The sequence below is a fragment of the Lytechinus variegatus genome, chromosome 15 (genome assembly GCF_018143015.1).
Source record: "Lytechinus variegatus isolate NC3 chromosome 15, Lvar_3.0, whole genome shotgun sequence".
In the NCBI taxonomy this organism is placed as follows: Eukaryota; Metazoa; Echinodermata; class Echinoidea; order Temnopleuroida; family Toxopneustidae; genus Lytechinus; species Lytechinus variegatus.
The window spans coordinates 6962380-6989882 of NC_054754.1; the positions used below are offsets into that span (position 1 = coordinate 6962380).

General features: G+C 35.6%; 1 protein-coding gene across 1 annotated transcript in view; it reads right to left on the reverse strand.

Annotated features, from left to right (window-relative positions):
- LOC121429219 (breast cancer anti-estrogen resistance protein 3 homolog) overlaps positions 1 to 22200 on the reverse strand; it is a 48715-nt gene extending 26515 nt beyond the window's left edge. The window contains exons 1-2 of the mRNA XM_041626179.1: positions 20829 to 22200; positions 11264 to 11367 (exon numbers count right to left, since the gene is read on the reverse strand). Of these exons, the coding sequence (XP_041482113.1) occupies positions 11264 to 11367; positions 20829 to 20931 (207 nt within the window). The 5' untranslated portion in view covers positions 20932 to 22200. The remainder of the gene's footprint in view (positions 1 to 11263; positions 11368 to 20828) is intronic.
- Positions 22201 to 27503: the final 5303 nt, after the last annotated feature.

Genomic DNA, 27503 nt, shown 5'->3' on the forward strand with positions numbered 1-27503 from the left:
ACACATAGCCAAGCCAGCCCAATTATCTTTGCCCAGATTTACTCCACCTTTTTCCCTAAAGTTTTGATATGGACCGATGTTTATGATCAAAATCGATGCAAACATGTACATTTGCATAAATTCTGCTTCTATATCAAAGGTAAAGACAGCCAAATTGATATGGAACTAAAACTATACCATTCCAATACATGATGCCCTTGACTGACCATGCAGTAAAAGCAAAAAAAATATTTACAATTTATTTCCCAATTGTTGTAGACATAGGCTGATTTTTCACAAAAATATACCTTTCCTGTTTTTACCTATTCGTCATTGAGAAATCGGTCAGTTTTCTTCTAAATATATCATTCAATATCACGGTTGACGTTTCAAATGCATTTTTTTATTTTACCGATCCATGACATGATGACTACCAATAGGACTGCATTCTGGAGCAAAGGAAGTATGAGAAAGGGTTTGTAAACAACCAATGGTTTGTTTGTTAACCTCGCCATGATCTGACTTGAAATCAATTAGCACAGTCAATATGAGTCATTTTCAATGTATTATTGTATTGTCAATTAAATTGTAACAATATGTGTGCAAACTAATTAGAATATACAGTACATGTATGGTAATAAGGACACACTGTCAACAGTGTTTATGAGCCAGGTAATAGCCAAAATTTTGTCATTTGTTGTTGTTGGTGGTGCATATTTGGAAGCAGGCCTACATGTACATACTACCAGAATATTTCTATCATCAAAATTTTGCAGATGCAATTTTAGTTATTTTTGATGAAATAAAGACATCTTTGGCAGATCGATTGGAAGTCTTCTTTCATAACATAATGCAGGAAGGGAACTCCCACTTCGCTGCTGCATACATTGTTCCTCATCATACAATGGTAAACAATAAACATTTTTATAAAACGGGTTCAAGGATGTAGCCAATGGTGAGTGCGTATTCAAGTCAGGTGTTCATGCTTTAATTATGCGCAACCTTCCAGTCATGCATTTTTCGTGCAGCATTGTGCATGATTTCTGCAGCACTGTGCAATTTTTGTGCAGCATTTAAAAGTTCCAGGAGCGCGTAAAAACTGATACGCGTTCAGTAAAAGAGGCTGGCTAGGATTTTGATGCGCTTACTTAGGCGCGCATAGTAGATACGCCTGTGATGTCATAATTGACAGTCTTGTGATCTCTTCGTCTGTGCGATCGTACACAAGTTGGAGGGATTTGAACAAGATTTCCATGAAAAAATCATTTTGCCGACCCGTTTTATAAAACAATTTAATGCACATTTTAAGATTCGTGATGTTAGTGACGATGCGAGCAACTCTCGGGCATTCACAATATTATGCAAAAGCACTCGGCGCAAGCGCCTCTTGCTTTCGCATAATTGTAAATACCCTCGAGTGTGCTGCATCGTCATAACACACTCATAAATGTGCATTAATTGTATAGTAAAACACATGCATAATTGGTTACATTATTGCAATAATACAAATAGCATTTTTCAATTTTTCAAGCATCTTTCAAGTAAATTCTTATCTTTTATTCTATCAGGCATCAGTTCAAGTAGTAAAATTCTTATCTTTTAGAACTTCTATACTCCTCAGACTATAGCAGACACTAAACAGCGTGAGATAAAGCTCTTCCCTGTCTATAATGAATTGTATCACACACACACAAAAAGTGATCCACGTACATCCTGATAAAGTAGACCATGCCAGCTCCATTGTAAATACCTTCACAGTGCTATCAGTCAAGCATAACAAGCAATCATAAGAAATATTATGAAATGCAAGCTATGTGGGCGAATATTGATCAGCTGACTGTCAAATTACCACAATAAAAAAAGATGTAGATCCCAGCGGGTTTATTGTGAGAGATCCAGCTATATTATCATTACAACAATGGTGAATTTCAACAAACAAATCTGGTAATCCATAAACAAACCTCAAAATCAACCCTCAACTTGATTCTGTAGAGCAAAGGTAAATGAACATGAAGCAATATGATATCATTTTGTATTTCCTTCTATCTGTTATTTTACTGGCACTAAGAGACTTAATTATAGTTTGTGAAACTTTGTTGTATATAAAAACTGAGTATTATATGATTATTCATCATCAGGGGGTTCTTTTCACAACCTTATGCCTAAATCTGCTGCATTGGATGAGGGTTAACATTACAGTGAATAATGATAATAGGCATTTATAGAGCACCATCTATCTAAAATAACCTATTCCGAGGTGCACTGTCCCGGCTTTAGCTCAAGCTGCCTTTCAGTGCTCACTGCATTCAAGGAAGTCTTTCTGCCGGGTACCCATTCACCTCACCTGGGTTGAGTGCAGCACAATGCGGATAAATTTCTTGCTGAAGGAAATTACGCCATGGCTGGGATTCAAACCCATGACCCTCTCATTCAAAGTCAGAAGACTAATCCACTGGGCCACAATGCTCCACACTATGGAGATTTTCCATGGCTCTAAAGAGCATTTTAATGGCGATATCACCCAGCCCCCCCCCCTTGTATTTTTTCCCCATTATCAATCACAAGGTAAAAGCTGAGACCAGACATGAAGGAGGTCATATGGATATACTGCATATACAATTAGTATGTTCATTATTCATTGCTTCCATCTCATGATGAAGGATTATCATGGATATTTGATTTGAAATTCATAAGAGCCTAGCAGCACAGAAGCAACTAGCCATACCAAGGATTTGGGAAATCTGGTATTCCTACGGGATAATAACGAGATAATAACCATCCCTTCGCTGATTATTTTTATGATACCTTCCAAATAGGGTACTAGTCTGTAAGTTCAGACATGATGATCTTGGTATTGCTTTGATGTCCAGGGGAGTGTTTCATCAACATCTTTGTCCGACAAGTTGTCAGATCTGATAACTTTCCTTGATTATGATTGGCTGAGAGGCACCATTACCATAGTAACTGTCGGACAAAACAGTAGGCCTACTTGTCGGATAAAACATCTGACAAGTCCTTTCAAGAAATGCTCCTCAGCTTCAAATTCAAAAGTTGAAACCTCAGTAGTTATATCCATGTTGAAAAATAAACATTTTGAAACAGTACACAAATAACAGTAGTTGTCTCAACATCAATCAAAGATTTTATAGTCATGGTGTGAGAGATATTTTTATTGTTGATCTACAAAAAAAAATGTTTCAGCCCATTTCTGGTATGACCAAACATTGTTGAAATCCTTGTTCTAAGGTAGAATAACCATCTTAATTAAACACTGCCAAAAATAGGTAAATAAAAAAGGCCATAGTCAAGGATTGTAACAAGTCACGACAATCGGGGTCTAGTCGAGTAATTTCAGGGTTCAAGTCGAGTCAAGTCACAAATGTCACTGGGACCAGGGGGCCGTTTCATAAAGCTGTTCGTAAGATAAGAGCGACTTTAAGAACGACTGGTGAACCTTTCTTACGCACTAAACCATCGCCAGTGAATATACCATTTACCACAAGAAAGGATCACCAGTCGTTAAGGTCGCTCTTAACTTACGAACAGCTTTATGAAACACCCACCAGGTCATAAAATAGGCCTACTGCTCAAGTCACTGGTGATGACTTGATCACAATCCTACCATAGACTGCCAAATTGGTAAACAGGCTCTGGCCTTTCACTTTAATATACGATACTAAGTACTACTTATAATGATAATATTTATACAGTGCTTTATACATACTAACAACGTCTCTAAGTGCTCAACTAAGGTATGAACCACAAGACTATCTGTTAAGAAAATAGATCCAGCTTCATTGGTCTCCTCAGGGAGGTTTTTTAATGGATTTTGAGGAGCCAAAAACAGTATTTTCATCTTGGATTGTAATTGATATTGTTGATACAGACAGGAATGTTGTCTCCTCAGCAAGGAGGTTCCTTAAAGGGGGATTCACCTATGTTGGTTTCAATGAAAAGCAGAAAAAATAAAAAATATTGGTTTAAGGTACATCAAATAATAACAGGTTTACAAATTTTTAAAAACTAGTTTTATGATGCCACACATGAGCAGCTCCTCCATATAGTATGTTGTGTGATATAAAGTTCTTTGAAAAATGTCAACAATTAAATTTGTATCATCATACGCCTTGTTCATACCCTATTCTATAAGAAAACTTATTTTTATTCATCATCTTCCATTAAAACACTGGAATTTATATAATCTATATTAGGCATACATGGTATTGGGGAGCTGCTCACATACAATAGGCCTATCACCAATTAAAAACTATAGATGTATATATATTCTATTCTTTGACAAATTTTCATCAATCATTAACCAACATTTTTCTCTAATTTTTCCTCTTATCTTGATCTGTAATGCATATTCAAATCTCAAAATGAACAACTTAAAGTCTACAAACTCTCGCGATGATTATTTGTATTTTCAAACTCTACAGCATATTTCTTTTGTTCCCTCGATTGTTTATCCCACCTCATGTGTGATATACTTCCTTGATATCATACTTGCTTCATAGTTCAGATTGTTTGCCATAAACCACCTTCCTGTTCAATAGAACAGAAGTCATGGCCAGATGTATTTACTTTTGTAATGACTTCATCGCCTTTCCTTTATGATCAATTGTCCCTGATGGAATGTAGGCTAATAGGATTGTCTTTGAAGTTGATGATCCTACGTCACTGAAGAGGGTCACACTCCATTGCAAACTTGGAAAAGGATGAATGCTCTTCTTTTGTGTCTTTCATCGATAGTGCAAATATCGTGCAAGTAACAAGCTTTAAAAAGAAAGGTCTGATATTACTGTACACTCTAAGATTTATAAGCAACCCAGCAGTTGGTTAAATATGGACAGACTGACTGTTGGTTAAAAATCCCAAATCATTTCGCATGCAATTTGAATGCTAGCCATTTGAACCAACTTTATATAGTTTCGTTTAAAATTTATAAGAGTATATGTTATTCACATGAATGCCAGTTATCCACATAGATTTTCAAACAATTATGTAAGAGATAGAATTCAAGATTGTTTATAATAGTTTATTATGAAAATAGAGTTAGAGTAGTCTAACAGTTTGAATATTCCCTTAGTAGTCAACCATGGAATACAAACATATTATCTTTAAAATTTCATTATCCTACATACATAATAACTTCCTCGTAATTAGTTTCATTTTGTATTCAAACACACCTTCATGTATTGAGCAAATAATAAAGGCCTGAATGTCAATAACAAAATTGCATGTACAGTGTAGTTTGAATGGCATTGAACTTTATGCCAACAAAGCAAATGTATGCTGAAGCAATTATTTTTCCAAGAAGTGTAGCACTGGGGGAGCATGAAAATATGAAAGATACCCAACACAAAATGGTGGAGAAGAAACAGCTTTATTTGTAATAAGACTAAAATAATGTCGCATGTGACAATACACGTAAGCTTTATTTCTGGAAACTTTACAATTCAAGAAGGTTAATAGTTGCATTTAGAGCATGTGCATAAAGTGGCATAATGAGCCAAGAATTTATAAGGGGGCAGGTCAAATATGGCATTTTGGGCAAACTTTATGAAAAGTTGCAAGTGAGCAAAATCTTTGACATTTTTATTACAAAAATCCAATATTGTGATAGATTTGACATAATATTCAGAAAATAATATATTTCACCTTTCTCTCTTTACTTTTCTTTTCTTTTTCTTGGTCGTGAAGATTTTTTTTTTTAGTCTCAAGCCCCCACCCCATCTGTATGCCACTGTTTGCATTAAATGGTAACTAAATGTTGGTATCCTAGAATTCAGGGGGCTCACAGAATAAAAAATGTATAATACCCAAACTGTTTGAATTTTGTGGAGTTCACACAGAAATCTCAAAATTAATTTTATGATAGTCATATGATGAACTCAATCCTGATTCATGATTTTCTTCATCTGGAATATCAAAATTACACATTTTTCTTCAGTATTTATAATTTACTTATTTAATGAAGCAAAGTAAAAAGAATGAAAATGAAACAAATTCCCTGCAGTACATTCTAATATATACACATAGATGTGGGCCTACTTCATAAACTGAGCCTGCAATAATCATGACTTAAAGGTCAAGTCCACCTCAAAAAAATGTTGATTTGAATCAATAGAGAAAAATCAGACAAGCACAATGCTAAAAATTTAATCAAAATCGGATGTAAAATAAGAAAGTTATGACATTTCAAAGTTTCGCTTATTTTTAACAAAATAGTTATATGAACGAGCCAGTTACATCCAAATGAGAGAGTCGATGTTGTCACTCACTCACTATTTCTTTTGTTTTTTATTGTTTGAATTATACAATATTTCAATTTTTACGAATTTGATGATTATAACCTCCTTGCCTGAAGCACAAAATATTAAAATAATGGACTTCCACATGTTTAGGGAGGAATGAAACTTCATTTCACGTGACAATGACGAGAAAATAAAATATTTCATATAATAAAATACAAAAGAAATAGTGAGTGAGTGATGTCATCAGTTCCTCATTTGCATACCGGCCAAGATGTGCATATAACTGTTTTGTGAAATGAAGCGAAACTTTAAAATGCCATAACTTTCTTATTTTACATCCGATTTTGATGAAATTTTCAGTGTTATGCTTGTTGCATTTTTCTCTTTTTATTCAAATAAAGTTTTTGTTTGGGTGGACTTGTCCTTTAAAATGTTTTCATGAATGTTGAACCAGAGCGTTAAAAGAGTGCATGCTGCATTCACAGTACACACAGGAAGTATGTTCCTGAGTAAACAGTCCCGCAGTTCATGATGAAAACAGCGCTGAGTTTATGGCCTGAACAGTTTGAAAGCAGAGAAAGGAAAAATGTTCAGTCAGCCAGCGTGCGAGGGAGGGCTACCTAATTTGGAGATGATTTCCCAACAGGGTCCACCGATGTGACAAATATGGGATGGGACCACAGAGGAGACTGCAAAGCTGTTACAGTCATTATCATCCCTGGTTTTCAGAATCTTGACTTTCAGCTATTACATGATTGAATTTAGGAATTAAAGAATGGCTGATCTGTTGTTCAATTATTGAATCGTCTGTGCTCAAGAAGAGGCATGATCATTACTTCATTCATATAATGTAAACAATACCCGAATATTTGAATTCATGCACTTGCACGCATCTCTGTATTTCCTTCTTTGATTGCAGTGAGGCATAAACAATCATATGGAAGTTTAAATGTCAAGGAATCTATAAAAAACAATTAACATCTATATTTCAAATTCAAGATGCAATTTACTGAGCACTAATATAAGGTTCAATCATAAGCTCTACCTTACTTAAAAGGGATTCAAATTCATACTAATTGCAATGGTTATTTTTCACCAGAAAATCTTTGAAATTTGAATTAGTTTGATTTGTGTTTTTTTTTTCAAAAGATGGCCATGTATAAAAATGAGACCTCTTACTTTTACAGTCTGGATGAAAAATATTGTGACAAATAACTAGGATACATGACTGAATCAACACTTTTTGTTGAAATCGATCAAAGAAAGATTTGGAAGAAATTGCATTTTTGATATTTCACCATGTTATCAGTTGGCATTCAATAACTAGTTGTACCAACTAATAATGACTGAATGAGCACTACATTATGAATACTAAACACAGGTGACATTTCTTTGGCTAAATTTGTTCAGAAATAATCAAATCCTAACATCCTTCTGCCAGACAAACATGAATAAGAATTACACATAAATCTGAAAGTCCTTCTGCCAGCCAAATGACAATTTCATTTTGTTCCAGTGGAGATAAAGTTGCTGGATTGCTACCTGTCACATCCTGTAGCGTTATATCAATTAAGATTCCTGTACATCATAAGTACTTGTAATTCCTCTCAGATCATGTGAGAGGTCATGGCAGGTCAATGTTTTCATCATTAGATTAGGAGACAGACACTTCAACAAGCCAGAGCTACTCAGCTCATAATTGACAAGGTAATTGGATAACGACCAATCATCACCAAGAGAAGTATAATGTTATCAATTGACAGATATCCTTGGGTATGAAATCATATTGGTCCATTATTCTCATGGAAGAAACAAGTTTTGATAAATAGAGGTGGGGGAATTGTTAGTGCCTGGTAAAATTAAAGGCTGTCAGGGATATCCTTGACCATTTCTGTATATTTGTTGAATTTTAGTTTTTTTTCTATTTTGCCCTCTTGAATACTAATGATTCACAAATCTTAGGCATGTACATTGTAACTAACAACATTTAAAGGACAAGTCCACCCCAACAAAAACTTGATTTCAATAAAAAGAGAAAAATTTAACAAGCAAAATACTGAAAATTTCATCAAAATCGGATGTAAAATAAGAAAGTTATGACATTTTAAAGTTTCGCTTATTTTTAACAAAATAAAAGGCAAAAAGAAGCTGCTGAAAACTGCTTATCTAAAAAAAAAAAGAGCCAATGGAGTAAATTAGAGAGTCAAAAGGGGCCTAAGCTTTCGATCCTAGCAGAATCTTCGTCGGAGGCAAAATGTCATTTTGCCTCCGACGAAGATTCTGCTAGGATCGAAAGCTTAGGCCCCTTTTGACTCTCTAATTTTAACAAAATAGTTTTAAAGAGCCAGTTACATCCAAATGAGAGAGTCGATGACATCACTCACTCAGTATTTCTTTGGTATTTTATTTGTATTTTCTTGTCATTGTCATGTGAAATAAAGTTTCATTCCTCCCTGAACACGTGGAATTCCATTATTTTAACATTTTGTGCTTCAGGCAAGGAGGTCCTAATCGTCAAATTCGTAAAAAATGAAATATAGTATAATTCAAACAATAAAAAACAAAAGAAATAGTGAGTGACATCATCGACTCTCTCATTTGGATGTAACTGGCTCGTTCATATAACTATTTGTTAAAAAATAAGCGAAACTTTGAAATGTCATAACTTTCTTATTTTACATCCGATTTTGATGAAATTTTCAGCATTGTGCTGTCTGATTTTTCTCTATTGATTCAAATCAACATTTTTCTGAGGTGGACTTGACCTTTAAACAATCCTCAATCATCCTGAGATTCTTCCACAATTTCATTCCATTACCAGATCTAACATCAGCATTTGTCCTTAAGACTAATGTGTTTCATTGTTGTTCCTATCAATCATATCTTTCAGCAATTGTCAAGATACTGATATTTAGAAGAAAAATATGTTCATTTCACTTTCTCAATGCTCCATATATACATATATATACAAGACTGTATATCATCAACCACAACACAGCCACAAGAATGTAGACCCTTGCCAAACAGAACAAACAAGAAACCGACAAGACCTCAAATAAAGTCTGAGGGGGCAACCTATGCCCCCTTCCCAATGCATTTGTTTTTGTCTTTTTAGACTTGTATTTCTCTTTAATAATCCGTTAACACAATATTTTACGAGTTTTGAGAGATGGGTATTTGCAAGTTTTGAAATCTGGAAATGTGGCAATCCTTTACTCTTTATTCAGTATAAAGGAAGATGCAAAGTTGCAAATGATACAATGAGAGTCAAAAAGGCATTCGTAAATCAATGGCTTACAGTTACATCCTTCTGCACTCGACACCCTGATCATTCCAAGACAATTACATCATGTCATTGGTATGCAAGGTACTTCATGACATTTCCATGTTCAACCCCTACCCACCCTGGATTGAGGTAACAACATAATGTGGTTGTTTCCAACATTGACGATGAATTGTTGATAAAGCCACGCATCATGCAAGCAAAATTGATCGAGAATCAAGAGAGGAAGTGATTCAACTGCCTTTAAAAAGTCGGTCTGTCTCCAAAGACAACAATCAACATGTACTACAAAGTAACATTATCATATATACATCTAGTTAAGAATCTATTTTTTTATATCATTAGGTGTTTTATTAATTCCATCATAAAACTATTACATACATGCACATAAAACCAATCACTAAAACTAATTACAATATGACAAGATTTAATGCACCAATAAGTAAAACACAATAATTAGAGTTCATGATCTTACTGATATTTATTCTTCAGGAAAAGAATGCCGGGACATACTTGTCAGAAAATTGTGTTTGGGCGATCCTTTTCAAAACTAAAGAGAATATACAAGGTGAACCAGGAATCTCTAATACCAATTCACTCTTCGCCATGGAAACCTTCAGAAGTTAACATAAATATTTTTATATTTGATTGAATAAACATTTTCTCAGCAACTCGATGGCATTTTCTCTTCATTTATTGATATTGGGTCAGTACACCTCTCACATTTGAATTGTACAGTGCACAAACTTTGTGGGGGGGCTGAACTTCACAAATAATGTGTTGTATTCTTCCATTTCATACGGAGGCTTACATGTTCTAAAGACATAAAGTACAGTGCAAACAAAGTGTCTCATTGCTCCTATGTTTGTCAAAATAAATGTTTAATGTGGGGTGAGTATATTGTTGGTTGTGGGGATCCTGAAAATACAATACCCTCACTGAGCTGTCTTCACTAATCAATTCAATCTACTGAAATTTGAGGAGGCTGACATTTTCATTATTTCTCCTTCACACAAAAGCCACGAGGCAACCAAATACGACACCTACAGATTAAAAGTTTTCTGCTTGACCATGACTCCATTCAACCAGTCCTCCTGCTTCATCTTCTGAGTACAAAAGAGTTTTTTTTTTTAAGTTGATTTGAATAAAAAGAGAAAAATCCAACAAACATAACACTGAAAATTTCATCAAAATCGGATGTAAAATAAGAAAGTTATGACACTTTAAAGTTTTGCTTAATTCCACAAAGCAGTTCTATGCACATCCTGGTCGGTATACAAATGAGGAGACTGATGATGTCATCCACTCACTCTTTCTTTTGTATTCTATTATATAAAATATTCTAATTTTCTCCTCATTGTCAAGTGAAACAACACTGATTCCTCCATGAACAATTGGAACGAGCATTGCTAAAAACTATATGATGCAGTCGAGTTGGTCCCTATTGTCAAATCTGTAAAAAAATGAAATATTTTATAATACAAACAATAAAAGACAAAAGAAATAGTGAGTGATGGACATCATTGACTGTCTCATTTGCATGTCACTGAGTTGTGCATATCATAGTTTTGTGAAAAATAAGTGAAACTTTAAAATGTCATAACTTTCTTATTTAACATCAGATTTTGATGAAATTTTTAGCGTAATGCTAGTTTGATGTTTCTTTATTTATTCAAATCAACATTTTTTTGGGGTGAACTTGACCTTTAAAAAATGAGATTTAGGAGAAAGTTTTATATCTTACCTTGACATTATTGTATGACTGAAAGAGAGGAGTGTATTCCTCTAGCTCTAGCGTCTGAAGCCATACATCTATTTCAAGATGAAACGCCATCCTTGTAGGACTCCCTGAAACAATACAAGAGAACAAGAACTTTATACTAATATTCTTCCACTGAAAAAGATGATTTTTTTATAACAATGATAATAATTGCTTTTTATTATTATTAAAATGTGAAGTAAATTCTCTCACCATCTTTTTTTTCTAATTATGTATTATGTTTATAATGTATACATTATGGATTATTTTGTATATTGAAAACAATGTAAATATTTTAGATAATGTATTGTGAATGCAGAAATTAGAATAAAACAAACAAAACAAATAATAATACAGTCCATTTCATTGTGCAGTAACTATATGGATACTCTACTGTGCTTGATACATGTAGGCTCACTTGGTATTAGTATCATATTATTACCCCAGCTCTAGCTGAGCTGCAAAAGCATTCAAGGGATAAATGAAACAATGTAATTTATTTCATTTTTTAAATTGAAAACAAAGATATGACCATGATAAAGATGAAGACATCACATTCCTATTTATCTCATCCATCCAGATACCAACAACCGCAATCCTGACCCAGGCTCAACCCTAATACCGGATATTTTAATTCCCCAATCTGGACTAATCACTTCCTACACTGCAGCATAGTCATTCACAAAAGAGGAAAACAACACAATCCAAAGCCCTTCAAATTCATCTCTGTCTGCAAAAGGACAAATGGCGCCAGTATATTCTTCATTGCCTTCCATCTATGAAGGTCCAGAAGCTGATTTAGTAGCCTGATCGGCCAATCTGGCTCACTTTGATGGACTCATTAGGTGGTTTCAAACCGCTCGATCACAAGAATCCCCGTTAAATTACGAGAACTTTTTTAGGCTGAAAAATACCCGTTAATTATTCCTGCATTCACACCGCCCTGAAACATACCCTTCGGGATAAGTTCCTGAAGTTACGAGCATGCGCAGTATGGTCTGATAAGCAGGCAAGGCGCGAGATTCAAAATCACTAGCCCAGCAGCCACCCACAGCTCCCGCGCCCAACGACGACCAACGACACGCTGGGCTAAAAGTTCCCGTAATTTGCTTTCACATCGCCAAAATACCTGCGACCTTGGAAAAATCCCCGCGAAAGTTCTCGTAATTTCGCCAAGTACCTACCATTTAGCAGGTATTTTCTTTCGGGGAGATTACGCGTAGTTTGCTTTCACATTTCCAAAATACCTGGTATTTTCTGATCGGGGTAAATTTTCCGATCAGAGAATAACTGGAACTGGCGAACTTCGTGGCGGTCTGAAACCACCTATTGTCAGACATCGTCTCAATTTAAATGAGAAGTTCACTGGACACACAGGAATATACAGGGAATCTTAATTCCCCCTACAAGATACAAAACTAGTATAAACTACCATCATTCACTCCTAGCCATATCATTTTCAACCTTTTACTACCATCATTCACTCATAACCATATTATTTTCAATTTTTTTTAGAACCAAGTTTTGAAAAAAAAGCTTTTAAAAATAGTTCTGTTTATTTTGATATTTTTTAAAGTAAAAAGTGCAGTATCCTTATCAATTTGTACCTACATGTAAAATAATACTTTGACTCCCATATGCTGGGAAAATTCTCACTAAAATCAGCACAGGTAAATAAATTGAATCAATAAAGTCTATTCAAGTTTATTTTAATCATAGAATTACTAGAGATGCATTGATACAACATGAAATAAAAGGGATCCATTCAACACCTATTCAAGACTATTAAGTTTAGCTATTTTCTCACCAATGGGCTCCTATTGTCACATTTTTTTCTTATTCTCAAATTTATCATGCAATGCCGAGTCTTTCCTAGACCAGGCATTGTCTGATGTGTATACTATTGAGGGTATTGTCAGGTGAAAAGTTCACCGGTTTCAGTTTTTGATCTGCGGGACCCTGTTTTCAGACATGTAAACTGAGAATATCTGGTATTCTCTAATTTAATATAGCCTGATGATCTACCCCATTCACAGGGTACTAAAAAAGCATTTTGTCAGTGTGAAAACAAGAATGTTTTTTTTACAGACAATAAATATTTTGAATCTTGAATCATAATCATTAATAGAACTGAATGTGAAAACACAGATTGATCAACACAAAGAGGATGGGAGTATGGACATAAATATATGATATACATGTACATGTACTACAATACAAATACAATACATACACAAAGGTATGGCTTTTAAAAATTTCTGAAGATGGCATCTTTCATGACAATGATAAACATCAAATTATCCATTCCAATTGGGAGCTGATTAGTAACATGTCTAGATGCCTGACTCATGATTTATGATAGTTTAATTAGGAAAGAAAACATCCTCATCTAAATGTCTGGCCTGGATCATTCATCACTATACGATGAGTAGGGCCTGTTCCCACTGACCAAGCCTCTTCATCTGTACATGAAGCTCTGCACATCCTCATTAAAGGGGAAGTTCACTCTGATGTGCAGTAAAGTTTGTTTTAATAACAGCGGGAAAAAAAACATATTGGTGAAGGTTTCACAAAAATCAATCATAATTAGAATTACAGATATAAATATTTTCAATCTGACTTAAGTTGTGACATCATCATGAAAGTAGTGCCCCCATGTGTTACTTGATATAAATGCAATAAAATATCATTTTCTTTGAAATGAAAGTGATTTTAGCTGTGCATATACATTATCAACCCCATCATACCATACCTGCTTCTAATACTAATAAAATACTTTCAGTCATCATTATGATTAACTATTAAAAATATGTGATTTTATGGATTTTATATTTCCTAACAAATGGGAGATATAGGCCTACTCAAAAATTCAATATTTCATAACTCTCTCATTCTTTGATGGATTTTCATCAAACACAATACCATTATTTTCTGTAATTTTTCCTGCTTTTATAAAAAACCAACTATCGTCAGGGTAACTTTATTTACCCTTGAAGAATATTGAAGTAATTTTGCACTTATGGTATTACCATGGTAACCTTGATCTTGATTGGCTTCTGAGCCCAGTTACCATGGTAACTGATGCAATCACAATTAACTATAATTGAAATTTGAGAGTTTGTACTGAACAGGGCACTGTACTTTAATAGATTATGTATAGGCCTACTTGACAAAGGCTCAAATCACTAATCATGGTTGACATAAAAACCATGGAGGTAGGTTCCATGTAGAAACAAAGCCAACAACTAAAAAAATATTATTTTCATTATTACAAAACACGCAAGTCTCAGAACAGTGCATCAGTTACAGTGTAAAACCCTGGAGTATGGTGAAACAACTTGCGATATTAAAAAGCTAACATGCTCATGACCATAAAATAATTAGTCACATTTTATTCAAATTCAGAAATATAAGGGTCAAACTGTAACAGTCTGTGTTATAATTATGAAAATAGACCTAGTCCTGACCTATACTACCAAAATAAACATATTGATGTGTTATACCATGTTAGCTCCATGGTTATACAGTGCTTTTATGGAGTATTCCCGGCTGTGGAAACATACCCATACTTGAGATGCTGAGATTGAAATAGAAATATTGCTCCATAGTTTATCAGTCAATGAGCGTTGTAAATATGGTTTAATATCAGCTCTCTTTGTAACTCTTTTATTTAAGGAATGCTCTTCTTGCCCTTCTGGCTTTCAATAAATAACTTGGCATACTTTCCTAGATTAATTGCAATGTTACTCATAACTGAAGTTGTGCTCATTTCAAGATCCATCGTTCCCGAACTGACTACAAAGGCCTATGTCTGATCAAGGAGGTGATATCTCCTTGGTCTGATGTATAAACAGGGATAGTGCCAATTGCCAAACAATACACTCTCAGAAAAATGGAAGAAAAACATCTATATTCTATTGCACCCCCATCCCTCTTGTTTATTTCCATGATACTTTCAGCCCCACTGCAATTAAGTCTGAAGAAAAAAAACAATTTTCAGTCAAAGATGTGACAAAATATTTTTTAGGCAATTTTAAATCCAATCTGCAAAGTGCAGAGATTGAAAAAGATCATCCCCCTTTCCCTAATTGCTCATTTCAAAAGCTTATTCATGTACTGCAGTAGGAGCACAGATTAAAATACTAGGTAGTTTGTATTCCACGGTGAATGAGAGCAGAATACTTGATAGCTACATGGAAGAGCTCGGGGCAATATTCCTAAACGCACCTCTACCTGATCTGAGAATAGGGCAGAAAACAGTAGCTATGTTCACACGGGATACATGTTTGATATGATTCACAAAGATAACATTTACAAAGAGTCTAAAGGTGTTTTTTTTAAAGAGTCTAAAGGTTAACATGATGCAGAAATGAGTGATCCATATACATGTAATACAAGGGGAGATAAGTAATCAATATGATTTCTTCATTCCAATGGGATTATTTGTAAACATTGTTCGACTGGCTCAGTAATTTCAAGTGAGGATACTATACTACTTGTAGTTATCAACTGATTTATGAAAATTAGAAAAATATCATTTATTTCATATCAAAACCGGAAGTTCAGTGCTAACTACCTATAGTATGTATAGTATCAAGTTATTACCAAGTTTGCACATTAACTTATACCCCTTTCATGAAATTGTCCTAAAAAGTTGGGATTGGATGTGGCTCAGAATACGGAACTAAATTACATTCATAAATTCAAAAATAGTCTGCATTATTTTCAAAATATGTCGTGTGAACCTATCTCATAACAGACAAAGCTGCAAAGCATGGCCAATTTGGCACGAAAAGACTGGTGATGGGGCACGGTACCCTTAGGGCTACCACGATTAGCGCTTCTAATTCGGGTCAAAATCTTAACAGGGACGACTAGGAAGATCACAGACTGCATTTGAAGAGGGTGAAAGGATAAGTGTAAATGTGCTGCCTCGTGAGTCATTGATACAGCTTCTTTATAACTGTTGTGCTTTAATTATATTTTCCATCACTAAATCACGTCCATGTAAAGCGAAATCACCCCTCCCCCCCACCAGACTATACAATTATAGACTAGCAACAAGGGTGAAATTAAATTAATTCAGTAGTGACTGATGCTTTGGCATATGAATTCATGATTGCTTTTTATGAGCTTTAAATCTAATATATTCTTACTAATATATCTCCTTGTGTGTGTGATGTTGTAAAGGGCATTACACTTTGGCACTCAAGCAAACAGATTTTTATTTTCACATAATTTTGAAATCATCACTTTTCATCATCTTTTTCTTTGCCTATCTGTGAGTCACCACATGTGTTGTTTATCCCTTTTTAGGTAGGTCCATGGTGTAATGATGCGGCTGGTGATACATGTACAACGGTGCAAATTTTGGTAATTTGACTGCTAATAAAATGACAAGCATTCCAATCGTGTATTTTGCTCTTTAATTAAGATGACAATGCAGGATTAAAAATGGTGGAAACCTGACGAGGATGACTCATCCTCAAATCCCTCTCTTTAATATTTGATGCCAGGGAGATCATATTTCATGTGTTCTTGGATACTGAACTTGGTAGAGAACCCATTGAAATGGATCACAAGAAGCTAAAGGATAGGCATCGTGTTGCATGCAGGATTATCAAAAGGGCTTTATACCAAAAATGTGAGAGGGGAAAAGTAAGATGGGGGGGGTTATAGGAGATGGGGAAAATAGGAGGGAGACAGAAATAGAGGGGAGAGTCTGGAAAAGACAGGGATGGGGAGGCAAGGTGGACACCGTGCTCATTAACAAAAGCATGTAAAAGTAGTATTTGATGACAAAAAAAAGAATAAAACGTGTATCGAAATTGCCAATAACGGAACTACAGTCATGTCCCTATACTATTTAAAATTAACATTTGAGGCATTTTTTAGGCATTCCATATGAGGTATATAAAACATGACACAATAGCATAGGTCCTAATTGTTTATGGTACTCTGAAATCAAAGTAATACATGTTCAGGGTACATTTAGAAAGTCTGTGCAAATTGTCCACCTTTTAATGACAGTACTTTACTAACGAGCCAATTTTTACTTAGCCTTGCACTATAGGTGGGGCTAAATGGCAATTTAGCCCCACCTATATTCTAAGGTGATAAGCTTAGTCTAGTATCTGTTCTCACAACATTTTGCAAAGTGATTTAACTACACCAACTACAGGTCTCTGTTGCCCTGCAAAATAGAAGGGTAAGCTAGGCAATTGTAGGGTTAGCCGGGCATAAAAAGGGGGGACTAATATGCTTTTCACAGTGCACTTTTTTCACTTAACCCGAGGAAATTGGTGAGGCTTAGGGGGGTCTTAGCCCCACCAATTTCCCGGGGTTAAGCAATTTCCCGGGTTAAGCTTAGCCCACTTCGTTTTCACACTACGTTTTAGCAAAGTGGGCTAGCACGGTAAATAGTACGGTACTATCTGGCCCTGCAAAAAAGCAGGGTTAGCCGGCTAAGAGATGCAGTGCGAAACGAAACAGGTCTAAGCATTAGCCAATCACAATTAGAAATTGCATTTTAAACGTGCTCTGTATGGCAAAATCATCAATATTTATGAGCTGTGTGATTGCCAAGGGTTAAGGCGTTAACCCCAGCTAAGCAAATAGTATGGGGTTAAGAAAGACAGTGTGAATAAAAAAAAAAAAGGTTAAGGATAGTATGGGGTTAAGGAAATGCAGTGTGAAAAGCATATTAAAGGTTTTATAAGAACAAGAACCAGGCTAAGCCAAGAGTGGTGTTCAATGCATGCCCAAGACACAAGGCCAGCGCTGTAGCCCAGGGTGCATAAAATATGTGTGCGAACAGCAAGTGTTTCCAGAGCCGGGGTCATAGGCAGACAATCTGGCCTGTGCAAACAGGAAATTATAGTACGAAATTAAGAATAGTCCGAGGTTGGGAAACTGACATGTAGAAAAGGGTATTAGAAGCATAATTTAAATGGCATTCATTTACTGGTAGGCCTACATAAAAGTAGTTATACTGTTGAATTTTGGTAGTCTGAATTCGGTCTGATCTACAGGGGGGGGGGGGGTAACAGAAGCTGTACAAAAGATGACTAACCTTTGGGAAAACAAGAAGCACTTATTATTACAATGAAAGTGTGTAACAATATTCCAGGGTAGCCTGGGTACCCCAGATTTACTTTCACATCACTCTTCCTTGCTTTAGAAAGTCCCATCAAACTGAAAAAAAAGGGAGAACTTTGCCAAATAACCAACCCTTTCACTCTATCAATACCAATGAAATGAAATCAGAGATGGGAGGCTTTCAAACTATATTGTAGAAGGCTGATTCATAAATAAAAAGGCACTTTTCTTTTCATACCAAGCACTGTTCATGAAAATGCATTATCTGTCAGAAAGCATGAAAGATAAACAGCAAAATCTGCAGTGCAATTTGCTGTTAAGATCACACTAATCATTTTACTCAAGTATTAATTTGTTGGTGTCAACTGTTATTTTTACACTCTGATTAGTGTACTATTCAATATCAAGGGTGTCAAACCGTTAACACCTCGAGTGTCGACCTCTAGGGAAAACAAACTTCTAGGGCTAACTCCCCCTTACCCCCCCCCCCCCCCATTACATATGGCCATGGTAGTGGTAGTAGTAGAAGTAGTAGTTGTAGTAGTTGTAGTAGCAGTAATAGTAGAAGTAGTAGTAGTAGTAGTAGTAGTAGTAGTAGTAGTAGTGATGTAGTGTAGTACCATTATATAATTCATGCTGATTGCAGCAGTGCTCTTCTCTCTTTATTTATTATGTTGATCACAAAATTAAAAAAAACACTCAATTATTATAGTGGCTTTAATCTCCATTTTTTGTGGCAGACTGTATCTGATGGTATGAACATTAATGTGCATTATATGGGAGATTTTTCTTCAATATCTCATTAAGTATCCCGGAGCGTGTAGTTTGATAAATCCTTTTTGAACGCTCCATTTTCTCCTTTGACTCAAACAGCCTTTCCCACACTATGTTACTTTCTTTTCAACATGGAAACGTTTCTATTCATCCTAGACCTAAAGGTAGGTTTATGCTAGACATTTGAGGCCAAAGGAAAACATCTGTATCTATCGACATAAAGCCCCAATTTGCATTCAAAGAAATTTATAGAACGCGATATGAAAAGAATTATTAATGAAGAACAGATTTCTTATTTTGTTTCAATGTAGGCCTACTACATTAATTGGGGGGGGGGGGTGAGGTAGGCCCTACATAAATGACAATTCAAATAATTAAATATGGTTTTCATAGCAAGTGTGGGAAATGATAATATGCTTTCTGATTGAACTTATCACCCATGTTGTTTGAGTATGGTTACTGAGACTATAAAAAAATGACCTCCAAATCTATATTTTTATAGAATTATGCGAGTTTGATTTTTTGCTATTTATCCAATCATGGTGGTAGGGTCCATGATCCAATAGACTTGCTGGTGGGGTAGACTTGGCATTTCAAGAAACGACAGCTGACTGACTTCCTTAAAGTTACTGTGGCTTGATAAAATGATCTTCTTGACAAATTGATTCTCTCATTCTTGCTTAAGCCCAAGGCAGTGATAGCTTACATCCTCTCAAAATAATTGAATAAATTTGAATATATTGATTTGCCTTGTGGCTATTTTTGCCATTTTCACATGAAAGTCTGCGAAATGTAGCTGAAAGAGTCAGCACTGGGAGAGAAAGAGAAAGAAAGCCGGAAAGGCAGATAGAGGAGGGTAGATAGATGGACAGACACAGAGGAAGGGACGGGGTAGAGAGAGAGAGAGAGACAGACTGACACACACACACACAGGCAGATAGACAGAGAAACACACAAAGAAAGACATAAAGAGAGAAAGAGTGGGAGTGAGAAAGAAAAGGGTAGAAAGAGGGAATGAGAGATGCTTGGCTCTATACGCATTATACACAGGAAAACAGGTGTACAAATATCCTGAGCATCTTTCCATTGACTCTAGGGGGAAAATAAAAAGCCTGTAATTTAGTTCAAGAAATCTCTTCCATCTTGGAAGTTATCTTGTGCCCTAGAAAATAAAATCAATAATCCTTCTTTCTGAACTGTTGAAAGCCAAGTCTATTGAGCCATTACCAAAGGATTATTAATGATCATGTGAGCATGTGACGAGACATGATTTATCTACTGAACAAATTGGCGTCAAACTAGGGTTTGTTAATTCAAATCATATTCCTGATATAAAATGGTTCAACACCACTGAAAACATGTTTCTTAAGAATTAAGATATGGAACAATTTGTCTGATAATACACATGTAAATACATTTCAAATTTTCTTTAAAAAAAACTCAATATTTTATGGAATTTTATCACATTGTAATAACCAATTGGGGAGATGACGTCACAAAAACAATGATTTAAAACTCTGTAACTAAATTAATCTTGGATTGGATTTTTGCCAAAATGGATTTTTCCCAAATCTTCACCAATACTTTTATTTTTTTCTTTTTAAATCAACTTCAAATCAGGGTGAACTTGTCCTTTAAGGCAGTTCTTGCTACACCGAATTAAAAACTATTTTCTTACCATGTTGTTGTGGTGGAGGATTTGACTGTATGTAGGTGCTATACTGGGAGTGCGTAGGTCTTGCTCTCATTCTTCCCAATGTCATAGTACCATTCGCATACATGATGGTGATCAATGATCATCAAGTCCTGATTCAATGTCAATTGCATCCAATCAAGCTTCCTATCTCATCAAACTCTCATCCAAGAGAAGTAAACTAGCTCAATCTGATTCCGACCATGGATGTTCAGATGTTTTCATGAGATGATTGCGCTACCTTGCAGGATAGTTTTCACTGTTAACATCAAATTCGGGAGTCCTAGGTCCTATGTCCAGATCCTTGACGTTTGACTTGTTTTCCAACTTATTCCAATAGCTCAAGGGAAGTATGATGATGATCAGAGGCAAGGGTGTTACTGAAAAACTAGCAAAGCAAAATGATTCACCACTATAGGCAACAAGGTAATTTGTCAATATGAAAATCTCTCATGACTACTTAATTGTCCTGTTGACAGCTTGGAGTTCCTCTTCAAAAGCCTTCTCCTTCAATAGGTGAAATCAAGAGGTCATTCTCTCTAATTGTCAATGATTAATCATAATGAAGACTGGATGTGAAGGAAACCTCTTTAGAACGAGATAAACAGATGGAATGAGCCAGAGAGAGAGAGAGGCGTAGTTCTGATACTTCCTCAATGGGTTACAAAAGTATACTGACACGCTCACAAACAGATCCCCATCATGTAACAAAAAAATGACAACAGAGGTACCGGGTTTAAAGTCCAAAAACAGACTGCTAAATAGAGTTGGTGCCGTGTGCGAGCCAGCCAGAGGAGTCAGGCATGGAACCCCTCACCGTGGATGAGTCGTCGTCGCTGTGTCGCAAATGTTCTAAGCTTCAGTTCAAGTTCACAGCCAGGGTTAAATGGGTTGGAGCGTGCTCTTCCCCCAATGGTTTTACCACATCCTTGTTTAGCCCCCCATGGAGTGATTTACACCTGTCTCTATCCCTTCACCATCAGGTTCTCTAATGTATCTATTGCTTGCAGTTGAGCAAGGCCTCTTCTTCTTGGAGTGGTAATTGTTACAGCTGAATTATTTACCTTTGATGTTCTCATGTTTACAGTAGAGAACCAGACTAGCAGTAAACCTATCCTACGGTAAACACTTGTCTGTAATACTGAATGGAATGTTTGTCCCCTTGTGCATGACAGGCTCTCTTGTAATCCCTCACATGAATATGCATAAGGTATATAATACTGTGGACATGTTCCAGACAGTGTAAATTGGGACAACTCCATGCTCATTCCACGATTCCTAATCGTGAATATTCATAGCACATTAAAGCGCAAGTCTACCCCAACAAAAATCTGGTTTGAGTAAAGAGAGAAATAATGAACAAGTATATCACTGAAAGCTTTTATCAAAAATCGAATGTAAAATTTTACAAAACAGGCCAATATGCAAATGAGAGAGTTTGATTTTTTTATTTTATCTCCTGATTTAAATCAACCTTTTTATGGGGGGGGGGACTTTTCAGCAATGTTATCTGAAGGTGGATGGAGCACATATCTCCACACACTATACAGGATACAGGGCTCGAATTAAGAATTTAAAGGGGCAAGGCCATTTTTTAAAAGGGCACTTAAGGGAAAGGGCAGGCAGTTTTCATTTTATGGGACATCCAAGGCCACCAAAAAAGGGCATCAATAATAAATGCACTTTTCAATGGGGCACATGCACTGGATTAACGCAGGGCACCAAGGCCACAGCAAAAAAGGGCGGTTATTTTGGCCTTAAGTCTACAAATATTTGAAAAGGCCATTTCTGAGGGCATCTAAGGCCATGGCCTTGGATGGCCTTGGATTAATTTGAGCCCTGAGGATATTATGTAACTAATGAAAGATAGTGTACCCATGTACAAGTTCAAGTTCAAGTTCAAGTTTCAAGTTCAAGTTCAAGTTTATTTATTCAAAACCAAAAACATCACATCATAATCAAAATAGATGTACATACAACATAAATGAGTACATGAACATCAATCAGACTATAGCATACATGAATTGGTTTTAGGACCCCTTTAAAAGCAAAGCTTGTGAGTAGGGCACTGAAATACTTATGATTATTAACATAAAACATAGGATATACTAATCTACAAGATACAAAGGAGAGAGAAAAAATTATAATAAGGTTAAGATGCTAAAAATAGAATGGAAAAACTATTACAAACACACAAATATATGCACACACACACAACCACATCCAACCACACATGAACATCATTAATATTACTAAAGGAAATTAATCAGAGAAGCAATATTTGGCAATACTGTTGTAACACAAAATCAAGGTTAGAGCTGTGCCAATGCAAACATGAAAAAGCTTAATAAAGACCCCAAATATTTTCAAATGATTGTTTGTCATCACAGGGAGATTTCCTTTCTAAGTGGACAGCATACAACAAAAGCTTGTGGTTTAAAAGTACAACAAACCAGAAGGTCTATTTTATTAGTATACATTTAATGCTTGAATTGCAATTAGAGAAACAACAAATTGTACCAACAATTGTAGTCAGCAAAATTAACTTTACACTGAATTCTCTCTGTTCTTCAATGGGAGCCACAAAAAATGTGCCCTTATAATTATGATAAGTAGAATGAATATGATAATAAAATCAATCTTTCCATTTAAGATTCTATCCCATTTCATTTACATGTAAATAGTACTATTTAAAAAAAATAAAATTATTTTAGATAAATATTACATCTCCTCCTGTTGATACAGAAGCAAAGTCTGTAAAGTTGAATGTATTTTTATATTCATTTGAAGCTATGATTTGACCAGTGAGATTAGTGTCAAATCATTTATTGAGGACTATGACTGAATCCTGTATCCTTTACCAATACTGTGGAACTGTCCATAACATCCTATTACCTCAATCCTGTTTGGTAATTATTGTCATTTTATGCTTGGAGGCTATGGCTTCATCCCAAATCAAGCAGCTTAGAGCCAGAAAGGTCTATAATTCATTCAGGACACATGGATTTAAAACCTTTTTTTTTTGGCTGAAAAAATTGCACATTATCAACTTTGCCAACTGTCCTTGTGATTCTGTGAAGGATGAATTGTGATTATTGCGGCAATCCTAATTCATAAATGAGGTCATTGATTGAATGAGTAACCAAACAACCTATTTTATTGCAACCAGTACTTTTAAAAGAGGTCAAGGAATACTAAGATGAGTTTTTATATGAAGTAGAAAGGGATGGTTGATATTTATTCAACCATCAAAATCTAAAGTATAAACATAACGAGATAAAAGATTCACAGTAGGCGGTTTCAGACCGCCTCGAAGTTCGCCAGTTCCAGGTATTCTCTGATCGGGAAATTTACCCCGATCAGAAAATACCAGGTATTTTGGTAATGTGAAAGCAAACTACGCGTAATTTCCCCGAAAGAAAATACCCGCTAAATAGTAGGTACTTGGCGAAATTACGAGAACTTTCGTGGGGATTTTTCCAAGGTCGCAGGTATTTTGGCGATGTAAAAGCAAATTACGGGAACTTTTATCCCAGCGTGTCGTTGGGCGCGGCGGCGTGGGTGGCTGCTGGGCTAGTGATTTTGAATCTCCCGCCTTGCCTGCTTATCAGACCACAATGCGCATGCTCGTAACTTCGGGAACTTATCCCGAAGGATGTGTTTCGGGGCGGTGTGAATGCAGGAATAATTAACAGGTATTTTTTAGCCTTAAAAAGTTCTCGTAATTTAACGGGGATTCTTGTGATCGAGGCGGTTTGAAAAAAAAAAGCAAATATGGCTCAGACACCCTTGAGAAGCGATGCTTATAAAGAGGTGTCACCATAAGACATGAAAACATTACAAATAATATAATCAAAAAATAGAAATAACATTATTTATCATAAAAACACAATCAAATATGACAAGGTTAGATCAAATGATGACAAAAATTAATAAAGGCAAAAATCTTATTAGAAAAAGGGGGTAGGATGAGCTTTGATCTAAATGAGCTTTGAAGGTATGACCCCATACAGTGATCATAGAGTAATCAGAATTGTGTATGGGGAACAAACTGCATAAGTTTAGAAATAACTCCAATAGATCAATAAATTTTAGTACAGATTGAATTAAGATGTGGTTTCCAATAAAGGTATTCATTACAAATTACTAATAAAAATTGGGGGAAAAAATAATATTGACTAAATTCAAATTAAATCGTCTGTCTGTCTGTCTCTTTCCATGTTGTCTATCTGCCTGTCTGTCTGTCCCTTACCATGTCTATCTGTCTGTTCCTTGTCTTTCTATCAGTCTTTCTGTATCGTTCCATGACCCAATTCAAACTTTCTAGGACAAATCCAATGAACCAAGCCAGAATTAAACTTTGTTTCTTTTCACACTACAACAATGCAACTGATGAAAGGGCAAAAAATTGGGGCAATTTTGCCTCCGAAAAGCTCAAAAGAGATCTCTCGAAAATAGAAAAATAACCCCTAAAAAGTAATTCACTACAATGTTTTGGGGGCAATTTTGGAAAATCCCTTACTTTTGCATGCTGCAATGTGAATAATGTTGGGCAACTGGCTCATACTTCTGCTATACTACAACATGATGGTGAAAGCAGTCACATTTGGTAGTAATAAAATACATTTCACTTTGCACCTTGAAAGTGCAAGTGCAATATCTGCAAGGGTTTTTTTTATAGGGGGTGGGGTGAGAGACGAAATGTGTTATTTATGATCCAAAGAGGAAGTAATTCACTAGGACATGTCCTTCCATTCTTCCCTCAGAGGTCAATTTAGGTCATTGACCTAATTATTACTCTGAGCAAAACAAGCGAGGGGGTGACTGCATAAAAATCCAAAACCTGTCTTAAAGGTAAATGCTAGTTTTGGTAACGATATCAAAATGAGTTCGTACAGAATCCAATGAAATGACCACCAAATTGTCTGTTTGTATAAAATAAAACGCATGTGCCAAAGGATTCTGGAAGAAATTGTGTAATTGCTGAGGAATCAGCAAATAAGCACAAGATTCGGGTAGGGTGACGGGCCCGACGCTCTATTAATAATTATACATTGTCCCATGTGCGCTTATCTGTGCTGGGGATCTTCGGTGTGAACATTTTTCAGCGTAGATTTCAAGATTTCACAAAGTTCAGTTAATGTAACTGTACCAGATCTAGATCCTCAATGATATACTGACAATTAAGCCTTGTTTTACAGACTTTCTCATGAAATCAGTGTTTACTGCAACTACTGGAATTTTTCTTTAAAGGCAAATGAATACTAGTTGCGGCAAACAATTATGTCATGAGAAAGTCTTTAAAATCAAGGTTAATTGTCACCATATTATCATAGATCTAGATTTGGTACATTAATGTAAAATTATCTTTGTGAAGATGATCACTAACACAGAAAAGCTTTTGAAGGACAGTGTATTAATATTAATCAGAAAATACCCAACATTTTATGGAATTTCGCGCTTACATTGCACATTTCTCAGAAAAAAACATTTTCTTCCAGAGCCACTTGGCACATGCATACAAACACTTGGTGGGAATTTTATTGGATTCTGATCGAACTCATTTTGAGATCATTACCACAACTGGTATTTATCTTTAAGCTTCGCTAGAGGCTAGGTCTATATCTCACAAAAGCTGAACTTCTCCTGTGTTACAGATTTGTGTCACAATTGGCTCTCCACAGTTAAACCACAACCTTAAACCATACTTTGAATTAAACCTGAATTTTAGGAGCAGTGTAAATGGGTCTCTTGTTTACAGATGTCTATATTTAAGGGTTCAAGGCCCACAAGTCCTCAGGGGGAAAATGATAAGAAGCAGGAAGAAAACATGAAGGAGATGACTGGAAGACTGGCAGAAGAAAGAGACAACTAATGGGGAAAATGGTGAGAAAAGGGCATGGAATAATAGGAGTAAAGATGTTAAATATGATAATACATTAGTTATGGCAAAGAGCGGACAGATCTCAAAAATTTGAACAAGGTCTAGGATTCAAATTCCACTGCAGCACTCGCATTCAGGTTCTATGGCAAGGCATGAATGTACATTTTTCACTCTCAATCCAGGAGCAGTAAATGGATGCCTTGTACATGTAGGCAGAAATTCCAACATGGGAGATTGTTCATGGCAGCTGTGCTTGAGCTCAGGGTAATAAAGCCCACCGCGCACCTTATGACTATTCCATGATTCCATTTTGGAACAAAATCGCATTTTGCTCATTTCCTGAAAATGTGAATGTAAAGTATCTTTTTATAATAGGTTCAAATTAAATAAAAGAATACTAATTTAACAACTCTGGATGACTGCAAGTCTTTATTGTGGAGTAAAGGATAAATTAGTTTCAAATCGTAGCGAATTGTACGATTGCTTTGATATCATTACAATAAGATATTAAATTCGCTTTTATTCTAGTCAGGATGATAGCATAGTCACAAATTTGAACATATGTATTTTTATGATGATTTAGAACATTACGCAGTAAAATATTCCATGTTTCAATATCAGCATCAAATCCTACTACATGTCATTCAAAATCTGGTCGCAGACCAATCGTATTGTACGGTGGCCTTTATATGCCTTGCAGTGCTAGGCCCTTACATGTATATGCCTAGAAGTGCTAGGCCTATATAAATATTGCATAAAAATATTCATATTATCAA